General features: G+C 34.0%; 2 protein-coding genes across 3 annotated transcripts; both read right to left on the reverse strand.

Moving 5' to 3' along the window:
• Positions 1 to 380: 380 nt before the first annotated feature.
• Positions 381 to 5,955, reverse strand: LOC111480717. Of its 2 annotated transcripts, none has more exons than XM_023125895.1 (3): positions 5,842 to 5,955; positions 2,065 to 2,191; positions 381 to 886 (listed from the first exon to the last, which is right to left on the reverse strand). In XM_023125895.1, the coding sequence occupies exons 2-3, from the start codon at positions 2,135 to 2,137 to the stop codon at positions 666 to 668; spliced, it is 294 nt and encodes a 97-aa protein (XP_022981663.1). In that variant the 5' UTR covers positions 2,138 to 2,191; positions 5,842 to 5,955; the 3' UTR covers positions 381 to 665. The 2 variants fall into 2 exon arrangements, with proteins under 2 accessions (XP_022981663.1, XP_022981661.1); XM_023125893.1 differs by lacking the exon at positions 5,842 to 5,955 and adding an exon at positions 2,953 to 3,057.
• LOC111480644 (probable rRNA-processing protein EBP2 homolog) lies at positions 3,778 to 5,969 on the reverse strand. The gene is made up of 2 exons (XM_023125797.1): positions 5,842 to 5,969; positions 3,778 to 4,866 (listed from the first exon to the last, which is right to left on the reverse strand). The coding sequence occupies exon 2, from the start codon at positions 4,857 to 4,859 to the stop codon at positions 3,957 to 3,959; it is 903 nt and encodes a 300-aa protein (XP_022981565.1). The 5' UTR covers positions 4,860 to 4,866; positions 5,842 to 5,969; the 3' UTR covers positions 3,778 to 3,956.
• Positions 5,970 to 20,997: the final 15,028 nt, after the last annotated feature.

Genomic DNA, 20,997 nt, shown 5'->3' on the forward strand with positions numbered 1-20,997 from the left:
TTTTTTACATGTTTTATTTATATTCACTCACATGCATCTTAGAAGAATTCTCAAAAAGTAACTAAATATATAATTGTTATGATTAAGTCATTGAAAAAGAAGGAGGTGCACCTTCCTATGGTATTGGTATAAACATCAACTTTTGAGTCACCTATCTTTAAAATCGCTCGCACAACATGAACAAGCTCAATCCCTAACAAGACCTCTACTAAGTTGAAATAAGGGAAAGATTTGTAAAACAAAAGGGAGAGATAAATTAGCTTAAGAGAAACTACAGAAAATCTACAAGGTAATCATTTCCTCCAACCATACAACATATCATATTCACTGATATAAAGAAAATGGTTAGGGGCAAACTAAATAAAAATGCGGGGAAGGAATGAATGAATGAACCCAAACAATAAAAAATCTTTGGGTAGTAAAACAGATTGGATCAAAATGTGGAATATAATGGAATTCTGATGAAAAGACTATTGAGAAAAACAGAATCGACTTTCTGATTCTCGTGTTCCAGTCGGCGGAGCGACTCTCGGCCGAATTCTCAACGTTTGTATGCAGCATTTGAAATGAGGGTTTATACAGAGTTAATAAAACCAAGGAGAGGAGAGGAGAGGAGGACTGACTGAGGTGCAACCGATGTTTCTTATTGGGTTGCACACATTGTTTCATCCAGAGGCCGTCTTCTTTTGCTGGAAGATGACTGCATAGATTGGAACGCCCACACCTATGCTGAATGCAGTGAAAACTCCAAGCCTCATGCTCAACTTCTGATTTTTCATCCTATCCAAGTTGTACATGTGCTTTGCGTGCAAATAGTAGGGTTCATCGTGTCCATGTGCATGTCCTCCCATTCTCTTCACAGCAGTTGAGTGAAACCCTCGATTAGCTGTGCCACAAAAGCATCATTTTTAGGATTCAAAAACCTTGATTCATATATATATATATATGAACCCTATGAGTTAGTAGAAATGAATAGACTATTATCGATGAAACACGTCACCTTCTAAAATACTAGGACATAGACGCAGCAAGGACACGTTTACTAAAATATACATTTTAAAAAAATATACCAATATGAAAGCATACAGTATCCTTCATTGACTAGAAAATTAGAAATTTGTTGTATCCATGATTTTCACGGGAAGTAAACATCAACAAGACTTCGTATACAGTATCACAATAGTCATATGCCACAAGGTGCAGTACCCCAAGGAAAGCACCACAACCATTTTAACCAACAAGACTTCGTTTTGATCCCTCAAATTACCAATATCTAAATGCCCAAGATCGAACAGCTTGGCCACAACCTCCCACTTGACTAAATCAATGTTCGAACCTCATCAACCCCTTCTCGTAAGAAGTCACTTATAAACTTTTCTACGCTCTTGCTGAACAAACGGTAAGAAAGTCGTAAGAAGTCACTCATCAACCCCTTTTCTAATCTCTTGTTGAACAAAACAAGAACCCTAAACAAATGGAGCAAGAAAGTTGAGATTCCACTAAAAACAAACCAGATAAAGTTTGTCTACCTCCGTTAGAAAGAAGGGAGAAAAAAAAAAACTCCCCTTCCATGAGGAGAAGCATTTTTTGACCTTTTCCACAACTAGATCTCAAAAGCAAAAAACTTATAGGAACGTTACCAAGAGGAAGGCCCAAGTAATAATAGGCAAAAAAGCCTATATCACAACCTGCTGAAGGTCTTACTTAGCCATTTTAGCAGAACTATCCATAAATACTTTCGTAGGAACTTGTTATCTTTTTCATATTTATTTTCTTAAAACGCCATGGTGTTCGATGCTTTAATCTTCTCCCATGCATAGAACTTCGGCGATGTTCAATGCTTCAATGATTCCTTTTTATTACTGTCGTTGTTGTGCAATTTCTTTCACATCACTTATTTTTAATTAATGGTTTGCTTGTTTCCTTATTTACAATCATGTCAGAGTATGCTATAACTACACTCTTATGAATTTGAGAAAGATTGTTGCAACTAACGAGCACATGCAGGAATTGTAAAACATAAGTTAAAGTAAATCTGCATCATGGCTAACAAGGTAACGAAACCTGATTTCAACAACAATGGTTCTGAAGACTTCACCAGCTTTGCACAGGATTTCACTCCATTGCCGAAGGACATTTTCTCTGCTCGCAATTAGTTCTCCCTCTTCACTTATATCCTCAACAAGAGATCCTGTACGAGTAAGATAAGTTTTAGAAAATCATAGAATACAAATATTTACTACAAGCCAGTTGTGTAAGCAGGGAACGGGGGAGCTCATTGTCACAGGAAACAAAAAACTAAATATCTGAAATTCGATTAATGTTTAAAGATACGTTTCGCAAAAGAAAACTTGATTGCAAATTGTTGATTTAGGCAGTAGGCAGAAACTCCAGTATTTTGGAGGATTATGTTGTATATACTCTACCATTTTTTATCTGTAAAAGGCTAATAAATAATCGAAAGCTTTAAACTGCCATTAGCAAATACGAAACACAACAAACAATTAAACACAAACGGATACCACGAATATCCCAGCCTTTTCGAATAGGACTAGATGGGGAGAAATAATAAAATGGAAATCATAAATTCTTCGCCGTCATTAACTTCTACGTAAAAACAGAGAAATACTTAAAGGGACTGTCATAATGTTTCATTTCAGACCATTGAAAGATGCAATTGAGAAAAATGTCCGAAACAAACGAGTAGTCGAGAAGAGAATCCAAAGATCTGAACGACGCAGCAACGAAAATACAAAAATCCATCAGAAATGGAGCCTGAAGATTAATAGAAGCCTATAGAGACGGACAGCGTCAATAACTTGATCACGACAATAACAAATAAGTGAGAAATCAAGGAAAAATCAAGGTACGAGTTCAAAATCTACGGCCGATCCAGAAACGAGAAGGAATCATGAAATCAGATAAACGAGAAAGAGAGAATTCTTGGCTTACAATTTGGTTTCACAGTGACGAAGGTCAATTGAATTTTGATTTGTAGCAGGGAAGCCATTTATACACAAGTCACTAATTAGGGCGATGACATATTTATTTCTAAACTTTGTTAATTAAGTAGCCAAACATACATGCATCAGCCATTTTATTGTCAAAGAAAGGTAGGCTTGGCGTACCGCAAATGTCCTATGAAATATAATATATAATTTATTAGGCATGAAATATGAATGCTCCCTAATGTATTGATGATTTGGAGCTGGTTTAGGTTTAACATAATTTGATCTGCAATTCAAAGGTTACCATTTCAATTTTCGAGGTTGCTATGGATACTGAAAATGGTAGTGCCGAAGGAAAATTCATTGCTATAGAGTACGTAGATATGAAATTAAAGTAGTCGGTAAGTACATGAAAATGATGATTTGAGCTTACCAAATTGAAAGTTTAACAGATAATATCATGAAATTTTGAAGTATGTCAGGTAAGTTAGTGATGAACTTTTTTTTAACTATGTTGTAATGTTCTAAAGATCTTACCATGGTTAAGGCTCCAAATTTCTTACTTGTATCTTAAGGTTTCTCTCATGCAAAAATATTCATCTTGTTAAATCCTCCTCTTCGTAACGTGACAAGGGAATTGGAAGAAATAATCCTCTTATTAAAATAGTATATGCATCCGTACTCATCATAAAAAGGAAGTATCTCGATGCACGTGAACATACAATTGTACACGAAGTCTCCATATTTTTCATGGTAATAAATCAAGCAAGAGAACCTCACAACCTCCATTCTTCTCACGTACTAAATTCAGACAAACTAACCCAGCATATATCAATCCATCAAGATAATATATTCAAACCCATAATATAACAATAACTACAAAAATTAGTATTTCTTCAAAAGGAAAAACAAGTTAATAATAAGCCTCAAGATTTTTACATCTTCTAGTTAATCAAAATTTCCAAAAGCTAATTTTCAATGAACTTGAAACCAAATTACTGCACTAATCTATGACCTCTTCCTTCTTTTGTTGCTTAACAAACTGTCGTTGTTGAATCCCCTAATGTCATTTGTTGTCTCGGCCGTGTTCTGTTTTTTCAAACTTTTTCTCCCGCCAAATCCGAACTTGGAATCTCTGAAATCTTTCTTTTTCTTCAGATTTTTCCCTTTTCCTCCATTTCTGTGTCTCGCCTTCCCTCCCGAGCGATCGCCAGGAGACACCCCGGGCCTCTTCTTGCCACCAGATCTCTCAAACGCCTTTCCATCTTCAAAGGACAACTCCATCTCACCACCTTTATCACCTCCGGCAAAACCACTCTTTTGTCTCTGCTTCCTCCATTTCTTAACTGATTCAATCTCCTCTTTCTTCTGCTTAGCCCTCTCCTTTAGCTTCTGAGCTTGAATCTCTTTAGCTAACTTCTTTGCTTCTCTAGCCTTCCTTCTTTCCTCAGCTTCCTCCATCTTCCTCTGTTCGGCCAGCAACCGACCTTTCACTTTTCCCATGTGAGTATCTGTCTTCACCATCTCTGCATAATAGTCTGAAGGCCTGAGAAAAGGGAGTCCTAAAGATTGGAACTTCTCGAGGGCCATTCTCGTCCCCTGCAAAGCCTGTGTATAGAATGCAAGTTCTCTAGCTAGATCATCATTCACATCCACCTCTTTTTCTTGATCAATATCAAGACATAGCCTGTGTATCCATTCCACGTTTTTCGGCCAGCTAATATCTTCAAGCTTATCAAGGAGACCATCAGCATTATATATTGCAGTCTTTGATGGTTCAGACAATTTTACCTCCTCCTCTTCCTCCCCAGATTCAGATTCAGATTCAAAATCCGAATCCTCGTTACTAAGATCATCATTTTCCATTGTATCCTCATTTAAGAACCTAGCATCTTTATCTGATACACCCATTTAAAACCTATCCACAACAATGGCCATTATCAAGGCTTGACCTCTAAACTTATAAAATTCTATCAAAAAATACGAGACAATAATAATTCTAGATTATTTCACAACTCTGACCCATTAAAGCAATTACACAAGCAACATTTGCAGCCAAGTGAAGTTTGCATAAATCATAGGCAACTAATTCCATTATCATGAACACGAAAGGACCTAAATATCAAACTTAGGATTATTTTATTTCAGCATTGCAACCACAATATTCATTATTTGTAGATTAAAAATCAAGCCATACAAAATACAAATACAGGCTAACAAAGACTAACAATTTCCTAGTTGTATAGCAATGGGTACTCGATACAAGAACAAGCTACTAGCATTTAATTAAGAAAGAGCCAATTTATGCAGAGCTAGAACACATTCTCCACTAGTCTGTATATATATATACATAAGGCACAGGAAGAATCTTTTTGTGACAAGTTTAGTCCTTCATTGCTTTGGCTTAATTATATTTTAAATTAAGTGGTTGAATTTTACATTATGGAAGAAAAATGATCCACATTCATAGAACACAAAGCTTATATGTTCGAACTCATATTTTAATCACGTTCGAACTTGTCACAGTGATTGATTTGTATTCCAATAAAAAATATGTCTATTCATACCCTTTTTTCCATAAACTCAAAGCAATGTCTTCTCCCACAATAATCTAAAATTATACAGATATACATAAAACTGAAGTTGTTCGGCCAATCAAGCAAGGAATTAAAAGAAAACTGGATGACTGATTCATGTCCGAAACAGAACAGCCCAACACAAACCAGTTCCAATTTGCCGCAAGGATGTTTTTCCTTTTTCCGTTGCTATTCAGCTATTGTTATTAAAAAAAAAAAAAAAAGAATTAAACAATTCCTCCATTGCTTCATAAGGCAAGTTCGAATTTTTGTGTTTTCAAATTAGATGAAAAGCATAGATGGAGATTGGGAGATACCAGTATAACAAGGGGGTAGAAAATTAGTGCAAAACTTCTAGGAGGGAGGCTGCAGCGGCACGAGCGGAAGAAAGACAACGCCCGTGGCAGCAGTGACCGGTAGAGAGATGTCGGCGACACTGAGCTGCTGAAACGGAGCCAGGAGACGCAGTGAAAGAAGAAGAAATGGCGTGCAGCAAATTTAGGGCTTTAAGAAGTGGGCTCAGTTTTGCTTTCTTTTTCATTTTTCTTTTAATTAAAAGAAAACAAAGTGTGTGCTGATTTATATTAATTTTCATAATATGTTTTAATTTAATTAATTTTGTTAGAATATAAAAGCTTTTACCTTTCCATTTTTACCCTCATAAATTAATTTTATTACCAAAGTTGAAAATAAATTTATATTTTGATTTTAGTTCAATAAAATTAATTTTAAATTTATATTCTGTTTAATGTATTTGTTTTGGTATATTTTAATTGTACGTCACATCTAAGATGACTTTAGAGGGATCTGATTATCATTCTAATCGTAAGTCTTACCAGACGGAGCAAGAAGTTATTAAAAGAGGAGAGCATGTAGCGTTTTTCTTACGTTTTTCTTACATGTTTATGGAAGGATGATTTAGGTTCTTTCAAAGAATGATTCAAGGAAAAGTTTGCTAAGCTTGCCATGACTTCATTTTAATTATATTGATGGAAAAATCCTTAACCTCAACTAGTTTGCTTCTATGCTACCACCTTTGTTACCACCATTAATTACTATCGTGCCTTGGTGATCGTTTGATGCACGCTCAATGCTTGAATGTCGTAAGCCCTAGAATCACATGTTGCTTTGATTCGCTGTAGTTTTGGTTTGGTGTGTTGTTTTATCCGGACAATTTTGTTTAGTTTGATATGGTCGTCTAGTTCAATTCGACTTATTTAGTCTGATTAGACCCGCCTACATTTTTGTTGTGACTCATTCTAGTTTGGCTTAACCCACGAGTATCTCCTTGTTACACAATCAAATAAGTATATATATTTTTTTGGCCAAGATTTTAGAAATAAATTTGAAGACATTTTTTTTTTTTTTTAATCTCATCCCTCTTATTTTCTTTGGAAGTTGAACTAGTTTTAATGTTACATGCCTGATTTTCTTTCGTACTCATTTAATAGCTTTTGATACCAAGTTCATGGTGGTTGATCTATCATTTTCGACTTTTCATGTTATAGACTATATTTTCTTCTAATTTCATTTCATAGTTTTTAATATAAAGTCTTGGGTCGTTGAACTACCCTTTTGCTTGGAAGACCAAGCTTATTTAAAGGTTTGCAATGCTCAAGTTGAATCATAAAATGCAAGGGGTTTCAAAAATCTGATAATGTGTTGTCAAGTGCTTTTGTGTCTCTTTTGCAGAAATTCAATGCCATATTTCTACACGAAGATGCATTTCTATGGTTACCTCTCTAAGAGAAATTGAACACCATATTGACTTTATGCTTGGAGTAACTCTCCCAGATGTTGTTGTTTACTAGACCAATCCCACCGAGACTAAGGTAATTCAAAGGCAAGTGGAAGAACTTATAGACAAAGATTATGTCTTTCCTTTTTTTCGCCCCATGTTTCTAATAAAAAATACAAGAGGAGTGGAAAACGACTTTACAACAGAGTTTGGACTTTATAAGTGGTTTGTTATGTCGTTTTCCACTCCTCTTGTAATTCAAAGGACTACGATCTTGTATTTTTTATATCATGTACCTTCTTTTCTTCAATTTTTATTTACTAGCTTTTAATCCAATATCTTAAGTATCATTTTGTTTGAATTATGATGATCCAAACTTGAGCATTACAAAGCCTTTAAATAGGCTAAAACGATCATCCAAACAAAATGAACAAAAGGCACCCAAAACTTTATATAAAAAGCTATTAAATGAAAATTGAAGAAAATAGTGTCCATAATGGAAAAATTCTAAAATGGTTGCTATAAAAAACTTTATATTAAAAGCTATTAAACGAAAATTGAAGAAGATAAAGGCCTATGACATCAAAAGTTCAAAAAGATAGTTTTTTCCAAAATTAGTATTATTTATTGCAATTTCATGTTCCACGAGACCTTCCAGTCATCTCTAGATCATTCTTTTCTTGATTTTTTATACTAACATATAGAAATTTGTGCTAAAAAATATTTGTTAGCCTTTGAAGATGTAAGGTAAAAGCCTCTTAATTTTCCTTGTCTTTCTTCTTATCATTGCAATGAATTAGTGGTTGGATATCATCCCCTTTCTTTAAATATATTTGTCTCTAAACTAAAGTTTTCCTTTCTCTTTTGATAAGGTTTTAATGAACTTTGTCCATTTAGCATGTCTCCTAAATCTTCGTTTGGATTTTGAGGTGCTTCAAACATTCCAAACAAATAATGTTGCCTAACGTGCAAAGCTTTTACAAGTGCATATAGTTCTTTGTCATAAGTTGAATAGTTAAGTTGTGCTCGATTAACCTTCTCACTAAAGAACATGATTTGATCTTTTTCATGCGTTGAAACATCTCTTATACCTATCCCACTCGCATATCATGCACTTTCAAAAGATCTATCAAATGTATGTAAAGCAAGACATACTGCATTAGTTAATTTAGCTTTTAGTTCATTGAATGTATTCTCTTGCTTTTGCTTCCCTTCGAATTTCACATAATTTTTAACAAGTTTATTTAATGATGAGGCTATGCTACTGAAATTCTTAATAAATCTCCAATAAAAAGACTAGCCAATGAAAGGATTTTACCTCGGTTGCATTTGTGAGAGTTGGTCAGTATTAAATTGCCTTTACCTTTTATTCATCAACTTGCACTCCATTATTTCTCGTGAGTAACCATTTTTTGAAATTGGCATAAGTTTCTTTCTCTAAGTTTAAGCAAAATTGTGTTATAATGCAAAATGTGATCATTTAAGCTTTTTGAGTAAACATGGATATCATCAAAGTATACAACAATAAAATTTCAATATATTCTCTAAAAAAACTATTTCAATAGAAGTACTTGATGCATTTGTAAGGCTAAATGGCATATCATAAAGCCCAAGTTTTGTTTTGAAAATCATTTTTCACCCGGGTGCATTTGAATTTGATGATAACCACATTTAACATCTATTTTTTAAAACAAATTAACACCATGTAATTTATCTAAAATTTCATCCAATCTAGGAATATGATGTCGATACTTTACCTTTATATTTTTGATGGCTTGACAATCAACACACCTGTCGACGTGCCATCTTTTTTGGTACCAAAATCACTAGAACTGAACAAGAACTCATGTTTTCTCTAACATAACTTTTATATCTGAGTTCTTTCACTTGCTTTTGAATTTTCTTAGTCTCAGTGAGATTGGTCCTATAGGTAGAAATCCATACTTGGAGAGTTTCTCATATATAAAGTCAATTTAGTGTTCAATCCCACTTAAAGAATAACCTTATAGTGCATCTTCATGTGGAAATATGTCATTGAATTCGTGCAAAAGAGACTTACAAGCACTTGACAAAGTATCGTCAGATTTTGATTTTATTGCTAAACACATTTGTTTGTTGTAAACTCACATTTTTTTTTCTTTTTTCCTCAAAATTATTATTATTATTATTTTATTTTATTATTATTATTTTTTTTTTTTTTTGTTTTTACTCACTATTTTGCCCTACTTTTCTCTCTCTCTCTTTTTCACTTCTAATTTCAAGTGGTTGTAATATAACACAAAGTAAAAATATAATTATTCATCAAACCATCAAAGGTGACCTTTTTATTATATTGTCAAGGTTGTTAGTATAACATCACAAACAATTTCATCTTTATATCTTTCCAAAATAAAAGGAATCAGAGTTTGGGAGATCCCTTGAGTTCTCTATTATTTGTCCAACATTGAACTGGTTTTAGCATTAAACTTGGTTTCAGCATTGAACTGGTTTTAGCATTAAACTTGGTTTCAGCATTGAACTCACTTCAAATTGAAGTGTTAGTTATGCAGCCTACGGCTTATTTATAGCTTAGATACGGTTATAAATAGTAAATGGTTATATCCAATAAAATTAAATATAGTAAGCTAAACTCTTATATATACGAGTACTTTCTATATTCTCTCTTGTACATACTTGAAATCATCAATATAAATCTTTAGCCAGAGTTCTCTTTGCATTTTTCTATTCTGTTCTTTGGTGTTCATCTAGATCGAGTGTGTATTGTTGTGCGATCCCAACATGAAGTTTTTTACAAGAAAACTACTTATCACATTTGTACAATATTCACCGAGTTGCATGAGTTTCCTTTAATAAGACAAATTTTTCCTTTGATATTCAAATTTATCTTCCTTTCTTTGACATTGAATATCATTCTTGTCATCAAATGATATGGAATTACCTTCTTCAATATACTCATCCTTCAAATTCTTCCTCATGCTATGCATCATGCTTCTCACATTCATCATGAAATCAAGTACATTTCTTATCGCTATAGCTCTCTTGTTAACACATTTTTTGCTCATGTGTCCAAACTTTGCACTTTCAACATTGAATAAAACTAGACTTCTATCTTTCTGACTTCGAAACTTCGTTCTTTTTAGTATGGAAGCTCTTGACATCCACTATTTTAGTAGCCACAAACTTTACAAACTTTTTATTTAGTGATATTGATTAATTTTTATTTACAAAACCATCATTATTCCAAATTTTAGAACTCGAAAAGGCATTAGCTTTTGATGTATACCTCATTGAAAGGTTCTTTTCTTCAATTTATCTTCAAATAGCTTAATGATACATGTGTTTCACATAAGGTGGTGGATTTCTATCAACAAGATGAGCAATCACCCGATTCAAACCAACAAGGAATCTCATATATGAATCTCATGTTATTGAGGGCCATAAAGGTTGCTTCAAGATTAGTTGGAAGTGTGACAATAAATAAGCTTATGAACTTAAGACCTCATGAGCATAAGATCTAATTCAGAGTAAATTAGATTTAATAAGATTATTGGAAGATAATGATGTTTTTGAAATTTTGGATGAGATAATATTAATTTAAATCCTAAATCTTAGATTGTAGAATTTAATTAACTAGATTTATCTTTTTAAAGATTTTTCTATGATAATTTAGAATTATCTTTCAAAAATATTTTCTTTGAGAAATTGGAAAGAAGTTTATACTTTTCTCTAAATTTCCTTCCCTTCTAAGCAGTCTATTTTGTTCTCATTAAAAAAAAAAATTATTATTATTTTGGATTATACATGGCCGGTGAGCGATACTTACTTTTGGACCTTCCTATAAAGTGGTTGAATATGTTTCTATTTGTCTGATGTGATATGATGTGATATGATGTATATGATTTTGAAGGAGGGGAAGAAGTTGACTTTTCCAAAGAAGATAATTGGAGGAAGAAAGTTTGATAGTAATCATATGAATTAGAGTGTTGAAAGAAAGATGATAGGAAGATTCAGGAGCCATAAAAAAGAAACGATAAGGTCGTTAAACCAAACGTACTCTGATACCATGAGGATATTTGCTAAAACTACCGCTCCAAATGGTGGTGAAAGTTATTTATTTATAATTATTTACAGAATAGAGAATTATGGTAAATTACAAATGATATGTACAAGATATTTGTAGCAAATATGATAAACCGTAATGGAAAGCTAGATATTTGCTTTTAATAAACGGTCAAATATGATACATGTGTTTAACCATAATTTAAGGCTAAATATCCTTAACACTATGGACCATGATAGAGTTTGTGATCCTCACCAAACCGATAGATTTTTGCAAGGCGAATCCAATGGAGCAAGTTTTGTTAAGCTTCATATGCTCCTCACATGAGTATTAAATGCTATAATGAGTTAAAAGGTGATTTATAGATTTAAATCCCCATACAAGCATAAAGAAAACTATGTTAAGATTAGGACACCAAAGTTGGAATAGTTTCACTCAAGTTAAGATGCTTTCAGTGAATCGAGCACCCATAGATCAAGAGTTATGGTCAAAGAACTAAACTTTAGTGTCCATAGATTAGCTAGTCCAGAAAGTCCAGGAAACAAGAACTTACGTTATAACCATCAAGATGTCGTTAAGTACCTAATTTACTACCATGACATTTAGGAGAACTTGAGATAGCTTATCATGCCTATTAGTAGCTGTAAATGTTATCACTAGAGTCGAGACCATTGGTATATTATTAGTTCTATTAGGGACATAAATTGGGACCTAGTAGGTACCTCTTCCTCGATCAGACGCTCATGATACAATTTCGTCGAGCTTGACCTAAATTGGTTTGATAAGATAGTATATTGAGATTATTCATGATCAGTGCCATTATCGTATGTGCAAATGTTCAAAGTTCTTAGAATACGGATTCTATTCCATAAATCCATCTTGAGTGCAAAGAGAGGCTACACATGTAAACTAAGTTAGTTAGTTGGCACACACTCCCCAAAATTTAGTGTGACTTTATGGTCGTGTGGAGGGGTGGTCCGCAAATCTTTCACAGATGATGTTCAAGTTTCATGATACCATACTGTTTTTCATGTGATTGAAGAATGATGAGGTAGCGCCTCTTAGATTCATGATAGCAATGATTCCCTTTCTCGGCAATGTAAGTTATCTAAGTAAGATGAACGTAAAAGCTAGTTTACTCTAGAACTCAGGAAGCCATTCGCGAGATCGTGCAAATCCAGATTAGTTGATCAATATCAAAACCTCGATTAGGTTTATAATTATGCAATTATGTATGAGAACTATCTTAGGAACTAAGACCTTCCAAAAGCTTAGATAAGTTGTAAAACTTAGACATGTACTTCCTAAAGCCTAAATTCAGTCTTCGGCAAATTGGCTAGGTCTTGAATACAATAATGAGCGTACAAGTAGACTACTGACTAAATATTTTTCATCCCATAATAGGGGTGAAACAAAAATGGTAACACAAATTGAGGATCAAATCAAAGACAAAACAATATTGACATCATACGTCACCCAACTCAAAATAAATCATTATTTATTGAGATGAAATATGTCTTGTCGTTCTTGTCACCTTCAACTGTTGAAAAGGTAATTTTGTTTTTACACGCATTCAATCTTCTTTCACTCTCAACCATGTTCATGCACATTCATTCCATAATTCTTCATCCCTTTTTATCTTTAATTTACTCTCCCTCCTTTAAATCTCTTTTAAAATTACGAATATATATACAATTTATAATTAAATTTCTCGTAATAAATAGGGTAAAATGAAAAAATAAAGCATATCTTTGTCAGTGCTATCTATGTAGGGAAGTAGGTGGTAATAAATATGTCCTCCAAACCACTCTTTTCTCTGACATTACAAAGATTTCACGTAAATATCAGCTATGTTATGATTGAGAAAATCAAAATACCAAAAATTAAAGATGATAAAAGAGATAGACATGGATTCACATTTCCTTATCTATGTAATATCACTATTTTTGGGCTTTGAGGAGAAAGTTTCCACACAGTTATAAATGATGTTTTATTCTTCGTGGGATATCACAGTCTACCCCTTTCAGAGTCCAACGTCCGTACTGATACACCGCTTTGTGTCTACCATCTTTCGGGGCACAGCAAGAAGGCTGACACATTGTCCGGTGTCTGACTCTGATACCAACTGTAACGGCTCAAGCTCACCGCTAGCAAATATTATCTTCTTTGGGTTTTTCCTTGGGACTTCCTCTCAAAGCTTTAAAACTCGTCTATAGAGGAAAATTTCCACACCCTTATAAAGGTGTTTTGTTCTCCTCCTCAATTAAGGTGGGACATCACATTCCATTATAACTTTCCATAACCCGAAAAGTAAGAAAAAAACTCATAAATAGAAATCTATTATACAAAATTCATTCCTTCTCCATTTCCATCAATAATATTTTCTTCTCCAAAAAAGAAATATAAAAAAGGTTGGTGTCAAGGGGAGCAAGGATAGTAGTGGAAGGGGATAATGCCATTGTGTTTCATGGAAGGGCCAGAGGGAGGAACTGGGAAGGCCTTTGGAAGGAAGCCATTGACAAGGCTTGGAGAATTGCTTCTAAATTTGAGAGGCTTTTCATTGAAGAGGTGGTTGAATCTTGAGCCATGGCTGAAGCCCACGCAGAGAAGCAGCATTAGCAACCATACTGCCACCAAAACTTCACGTCCGTTTCCCATTGAAGAAGAAAAGGATTTTAGCATGAGTATATATAAAGAAGAATAGATTTAGAGAGGAGAAATGGGGAAGATAGAAGAAGAAATTGTGGGTGTTTGTGGGAGTTATGGGGCAACAGGGGTTTATTAAAACAAAGAATTTCAGGGTATGGGCATGATCCATGAGAGAGACAATTTTAATTATATACACAAAAAAATGTAGAGGTTTAGGGAAGTGATTTGAAAGGCTATCAAATAATAGAGGGAAGGATGATGCATATCAATGTCATGGTTGTCCTTGTTTGTTTGATAGCCTATAACATTACTATCTAAAATTTCTTGATATATCAATAATAGAGTTAGGCATTTTTGTGGCTTCACCTTCAAGCTTTTGTGGTTGAATTTAGTGAACCATTTTTTAATTTAGTTTGAGGAGGTAATATTCCAAAGTATATTTGATATATTTTATCTTATATTCAGAATTTTGTTACTAAAATATTTTCAGGATTTCAATCTCACTTAGGTTTATCATTCTTAACATGGTATCAGAGTTTTTCAATCTTAACATGTAATGAATAATAATGATAAGGAAATTTAAAACATAAGATCAAAATTGTCGATCTAAGCTAAGCCTATGGGTTAAAAGATGAAAATAATTTTAAGGAGGATGTTAATTAATCGAATATTAACGCTATATATGGTAAATGACATATATAATAATGGTCATATATATAGTAAACAACTATGTATAACATATAGATTGTTATATATGATAAATGATTATATCTAGTTATACATAATACCGAATCATATATATATATATATATATATATATATATATATACCTTTTATGCAGTACTTTGAAGATATACTTTCTACATTCTTTATATTCATCTAGATCGAATGTGTGAGTTATTGTGCGGTCCTAACAAATGGTATCAAAGCTAGGCGAGGTTCACCACAGTCTGTGAAAATGGAAAGCTCAAAGATTAGAATCAAGAAATTTGATAGATCAGATTTTGGTTTCTGGAAGATGTAGATTGAAGATTATTTGTACCAGAAAGATCTTCATGAACTTTGGTCTAGGATGAAGCCAAATTTCATGATAATATAATAGTGGAAGCTCAAGGATCAATAGATTTTAGCGTTGATCTGATTGATGCTATCTAGAAACGTGACGTTCAACATCGTCAAAGATAAGACAATGTTGGACCTATTGAAGGGTTATTGAAAATGTACGAAAACTCAAAGAGGGAGTAGAGTCACAAATCCGAAGATAATAATGATTCTTTAAATTCATGAGAAGATATAAAGGATGTTTCAATCCCTAGTGTGGACAGTTTGGCTAAATCCTGAATTTTAGATTTAGTTGCATCATTCCATTCGTCTCGAAGCAAGGAATTGTTTCGAAACTTCTAATTAACAAATTCGAGAAGGTGTATCTTGTCAACAACTAAACATTGGAGATTGAAGAAGAAAGTGATGTCTACATACAAACTCTAAGGAAAAATCAGTGACATTGAAGGATGTCAAATATATTCCTGATCTCAAGAAGAATCTAATCTCTATTTGTCAGTAAATAGCAAAGGTTATGCAACAGAGTTTGAGTTGAGTTCGTGGAAGATTGTGACGATGCTATGGTGATAGAACGTGAGACAAAATTTGGAATCTTATGCACTACTGCAAGGTGTATAAACATGATTTTTGTTGTTGAGAGTGTTTCTAGTTCAAGTCTATGGAACAATAGACTTGGACATACGAGCGTTAAAGAATGAAGATGCTGCCTACAAAAAGAAGTTTTAGAAGGCTTGAAATCTGTTGGTACGGGACTTTATGAGAGCTCTGTTGTGGGCAAGGAGAAATAAGTTGGCTTCACAACTATTGCTAGAAAACCAAAGAAAGCATGGTTAGAAATTGTCGATATAGACATTTGAGGATCAACTCCAGTTTTATCACTTGGTGGATTCAAGTTCTATGTCACCTTCATTGGTGATTTCAACCGAAAGGTAAGACTATTTCCTGAAACACAAGTCAGATGTATTTGTCATCTTCAAGAAGTGGAACGCTGAAGTTAAAAATTAAACTAGCTTGAAAATTAAATGTCTGAGGTCTGACAATGGAAGAGAGTACGACAAGTCAAAATTTAAATCATTTTATACAGGTGAGGGAATCAAATTAATGAGAACATTTTTCGATAAGGCAAGATAAAATGGTGTTGCTGAAAGAACGAATAGAAATTGATCGAGTGGGCCAAGAACATGAGAATTCATTTTGAACTACCAAAGACAATTTTGGGATGTGAATACATCAACCTATTTGATCAATATAGAGTGGTCATTACCCTTGGAGTTCAAGTTGCTAGTAGAAGTATGAACAGGAAAAGAACTCAAAGTGTAAATTCATACCTCAAGAAAATTTGAATAGTAGTTAATTTCACAACAAGAGATTTAAGCATAATTAATAACTTTTCGTTGAATATTTTTTAACGAATACCGAGCCTTGAACCTTCTTTTACTAGCAATTCAATCAACACCTACGTCTTATTCGTTTCAAGTTAACACATCTCATCATCCATGGCTTGCTCCCACATTAATTGAATCCTTCATCTATAGGGGTTTATCAAAGAACTTTGGTTCCCTTTCTATCGGTTATCAATAGATAATATAATGAATGTGAATACCTATATCTGATGCTCTTATGGTTTTGGACAATCTCCTCAACACCTATTCTGGTATATGGTTTTGGATGATCTTCTCAACACCTACTCTGGTATCACTTGCTCCACTTCTGGTTCCTCACCAATAGTCTCAAGAGTTTCTGTTACAACATCACTTGGTGAATTTTTCTGTAGCTCAACTTAAGCTCCAAGGTACTAACAACCCTCTATTGATCAAGTAAGTTATTGTATTCACATCTATCCATAACATCTCTGGAAATCGAAAATGAATCCTCATACTACTTCCCCCTCATTCAATATTCTTCATTCTTTCAGCAATACTATTTTGTCTTGCCTTACCGAGAACTATCCTTATTAATCTAACTCCCTGAATTTCATAAAATACTTTGAATTCTAACTTGTCACATGCTCTCTGTTGTCGAACATGAGGCATTTGATTTTTAAACTAGTTTGACTTTCAACTTCAGTTTTCCACCTCTTGAATGTGGCAAACAAATCTGGCATGTGTTTTAGGAAATAAACTCATACAAAAATCATCAATAAAGGCGACGTATAACTTGGATTCCCCAAGTGATAAAACTAGAAATAGTCTTCAAACATCTGTATGGACCAATTCCAACCGTACTTTCTTTAGTTCTCTATCAATTTGTGAAGCTAATTTTTTTCTATTTGCGTATAACACAACTCTCACCAAGACTCATATCAATAGATCTTATACCCTCTAAAGCAACTTTTGTAGCCAGTATCATCATTTCTTTAACGCTCATATGTCCAAGTCTATTGTGTCATAGACTTGAACTATAAGCACTCTTAGTAACAGCAACCATATTTACATACTCTATACTAGTGTATAATGTTCTAAATTTTTTCACATGCTATTATAATGGCACCCTTCACAACTTCGATAAACTTGTAGTGCTAAAAAAAATCGGCCAAAGTCAACATAGGGGAAAATGAGTCATTTTGCCCTCCATCTATTATAGGGGTCCAAATGGAACCTAACAGTGATTGGCAAGCAAAAGAAAAGGAAAGTTACAAGGAATGGTTGGGAGAATCAAGAAGGAGCTGCCACGAAACTTCGTCAAGACCCAAGCGAAGTCCATGAGGTAAGTTCTTGAACATTTTCAGATCTGAGACTAACATTTACGAATCGAAACCTAATACTTGGATATGTTCATCTATGGAAGGTTTTCCACTAATTCCGTGAAGAAACTTGGCCGTAAACACAAAGATCTGAGAGCTCTCCCAAGAACGGTAAGGATGCTAACGGACCTCCTTCCAATGTTCGTAACTCGTTTCGTGATGAAGAAAAAAATAAATAAAAAAATACAAGAGCATAGATAGTAATACATCTACACCTTTGCAAAAGGAATTGTGTTGATTGAGTTGTAGATCGAAAGATACAAAAATGTAAAGATTCAAGAAAACTTATCAATTCCTCGTTTTCATCTAATAGGAGGGGAGAAGAATTTTTTTGATAACAGTGTCTACTAGCGACCGGTGAAGCGCGACTTGGCAAGGCAGCGACACACTCAGGCATCGGTTGGAGCTACACTCGGATGACAGCTGGAGCAATGCGGCCCTAGAAAAATGGAGACACGTCCCCTACGTTCCCTAATTGGCTTCAGATCAGCGAGTAGATCCGACCCAACCCGCAACCCATCGGCCCAAATCAACTCGCAGAACACCCGAGCGAATTTAACCATCAACCCGAATCAAACCAAACTAGAGCGCCTGACTCGTGACTATATAACCTCTACCCGCTTATGGTACTTGCGCATGAGGGCGCGTGGCCTACACGTGTAAGACTCTTTTTAACTTGTTTGACTTATGTTTGCCCGATTTTCATCTCGATTCCAATTCTAACAATGTTTTTATGTGAATAGAGACTTAATTTAGGAAAATCAATAGTTTTGGACACCCTACTTGCATAGAAACGCTAGCGAAAGGGAAGCATCAACCATGTAAGTCACCACACAGAACTTAGGAAGAAGTACTTGTAGGAATCGCTTTGGTATGCATGCATGCTAGATTAATTACCTTAGTTGACTAGATTTTTCTATGTTATGAGCTTAGGCGGCATATTGTATGTACTATGAAAAGTTAACCACGATTTATACTTCCACTTAGTATGTATTTGCTTATGCATGCTGAAAGGAGGATTAGAAAATTGTGAACTATGCATTCCAGGTGATGATGGATGTTATGGCCCCATTGATCATGTTTGATATATCTAGTTCTTGATGTTTGCACACTAAGTTAATGCTTGTTGTTTACACTTTGATAATGCTTAGGAATCGTTATAATGATAAGCCTCGAGATTCATGGTTAGAGTGACAAGTCACTGAGTTTAGATCTATTCCTTTCCTAGGAGTCTAACAGATCACCACGACAAGTGAAGTACCTTAGAAGTGTTCTTAGGCTGCTAGTTGTGTGAACATTATCCATAGATTCGTGGGAAGATTAGGGGTTCCTAATCAGTTATCACTGCTCCAAGCCATTTCGCATGGGAAATGTGTCCCCACATTGTACAACCCATTAGCTGCATGGGAAAGACTTAGGTCACGCGCCCCCAATGAGGGGGAATATCATGCGCCCAGAAGCCACTCAACACACCCCTTGTAAGATGCCATATAGTCTCAGATAGCCATGTAGAGATAGAGCCTCATAGGGAGACATCAGTCATTACAGCTCGGCATAAGGAACTCTTATGTATTAAATGAAAGAACGAAGAACCATAGAAGCCCCAAGGGGCTAAGACTAGAATCAAACGTCCTAGAGCCAATGAGAAGCCCGTGTCTATCTGTTAAGCTTAGGATGCGACGAGAGACTACAAGTAGGTCGCTTAATGGGTATAATCTTTATACTCATCCCTGTTAAATCCTTTATGTTCAGGTGCATGAGGCATCAGGTCAAGAGAGGGCGTGATTAGAGATGTGGATTGTCACAGAGGAATGCATTTCTCAAGGCATCAGTCTAGTCTTTTATTTTGTATTCAAATTTTCATATTTTTGTTCCCAAAACTTTTAATTGTTTGAACCTTTATGTTGCAATTTTTACTTGAAATAAATGATTTCGCCTTAATGCATATTCAACTATTTTTTATGCATTCATGTTGTCGTTTTGAGTCATGAGCCATAGTAAAATATTGGGTCTTGAAAGGTTGCTATCAAAGCACCAGGTCATAGGTCCTGTAGATATTTAGGATAAAGAATCGTATCCTTTATGACTACGCCCATCAATCACGTGCCACTCGCGACCAGATGTTCTCACGGGTTTGAAATAAGGAGACAAAATTCAAGTTAATGTTTGAAGAATATATCATGACTTTTTGTTGTGTTATAATTGCACACTACCTGGAAGATGTACTATGAATGAATTTTAACAGCAGTTTTCTTTATTATTATTATTTTTGAAGGGAATGAACTCTTCATCCACGTAGCGGAAGCATTGAGAACCGTTTTGATTTTTATTTAGAATTAAAACAAAGCAATAAAGAGAAGAGTAAGAACTCTACCTTTGTAGAAACCCTAAGTTGCAAGACTCCTCGGAGTATTCCAACCATGCAGAAGTTTTTCAACATTTTACAAGATCTTCCTTGCTATGACTCGAACACAAGGTTAAGGCTTGTGGGAGCCTCTTGAAAGAAAATCCCAAAGGGATCGGAGAAGAAGAGTTTCGAGAATTCTCTAGAAATGTAATTTCATTCTCCAGAGAAAGTGGGAGAGATTGATGTGTGTTTGGCTCAACCCGAGAGTCCTATTTATAGGGACTCTTGGAGAATTTTTGTCAAATAATATATTTGCACATTTAATATATTATGACATAATGCCTTATATAAATCATATTTAGATATTATAAGATATCCTAATATATATTTAATTAATTTAAATCTCATTCAAATTTCAAATATATTTTTATTTAATGTATCAAAATACATTAATTGATTTAATATTTAATGGTATGAAATACAATAAATATATATTTCCTTTAATATATCTAATATATTAAATATTAATTTGAACCCTTCCAATTAAATATATTTTCTATTTAATATATTTAATATTAATTTGATATTTCAAATTAAATTTATTTTCTCCTTTATATTTAATATATCTAATATATTAAATATCAATTTGAACACTTTAAATTTTCTTTTAAATAAATTGAACCTTTTAGCGTTACTATGAGCTAACAAGGGGACCTTATGGACCTACCGATTATAAGCTCCAATAATATAAAATTAATTAATTAAACTCTTTAATTAATCAATTTCCATTCATTAACTATAGGTCACTCCACTATAGACCTAGAGTTGCACTCTTATGCACTGTAGACAAGTTATGTCCATCGATATAATCATT

The sequence above is a fragment of the Cucurbita maxima genome, unplaced genomic scaffold (genome assembly GCF_002738345.1).
Source record: "Cucurbita maxima cultivar Rimu unplaced genomic scaffold, Cmax_1.0 Cma_Scf00006, whole genome shotgun sequence".
NCBI lineage: Eukaryota > Viridiplantae > Streptophyta > Magnoliopsida > Cucurbitales > Cucurbitaceae > Cucurbita > Cucurbita maxima.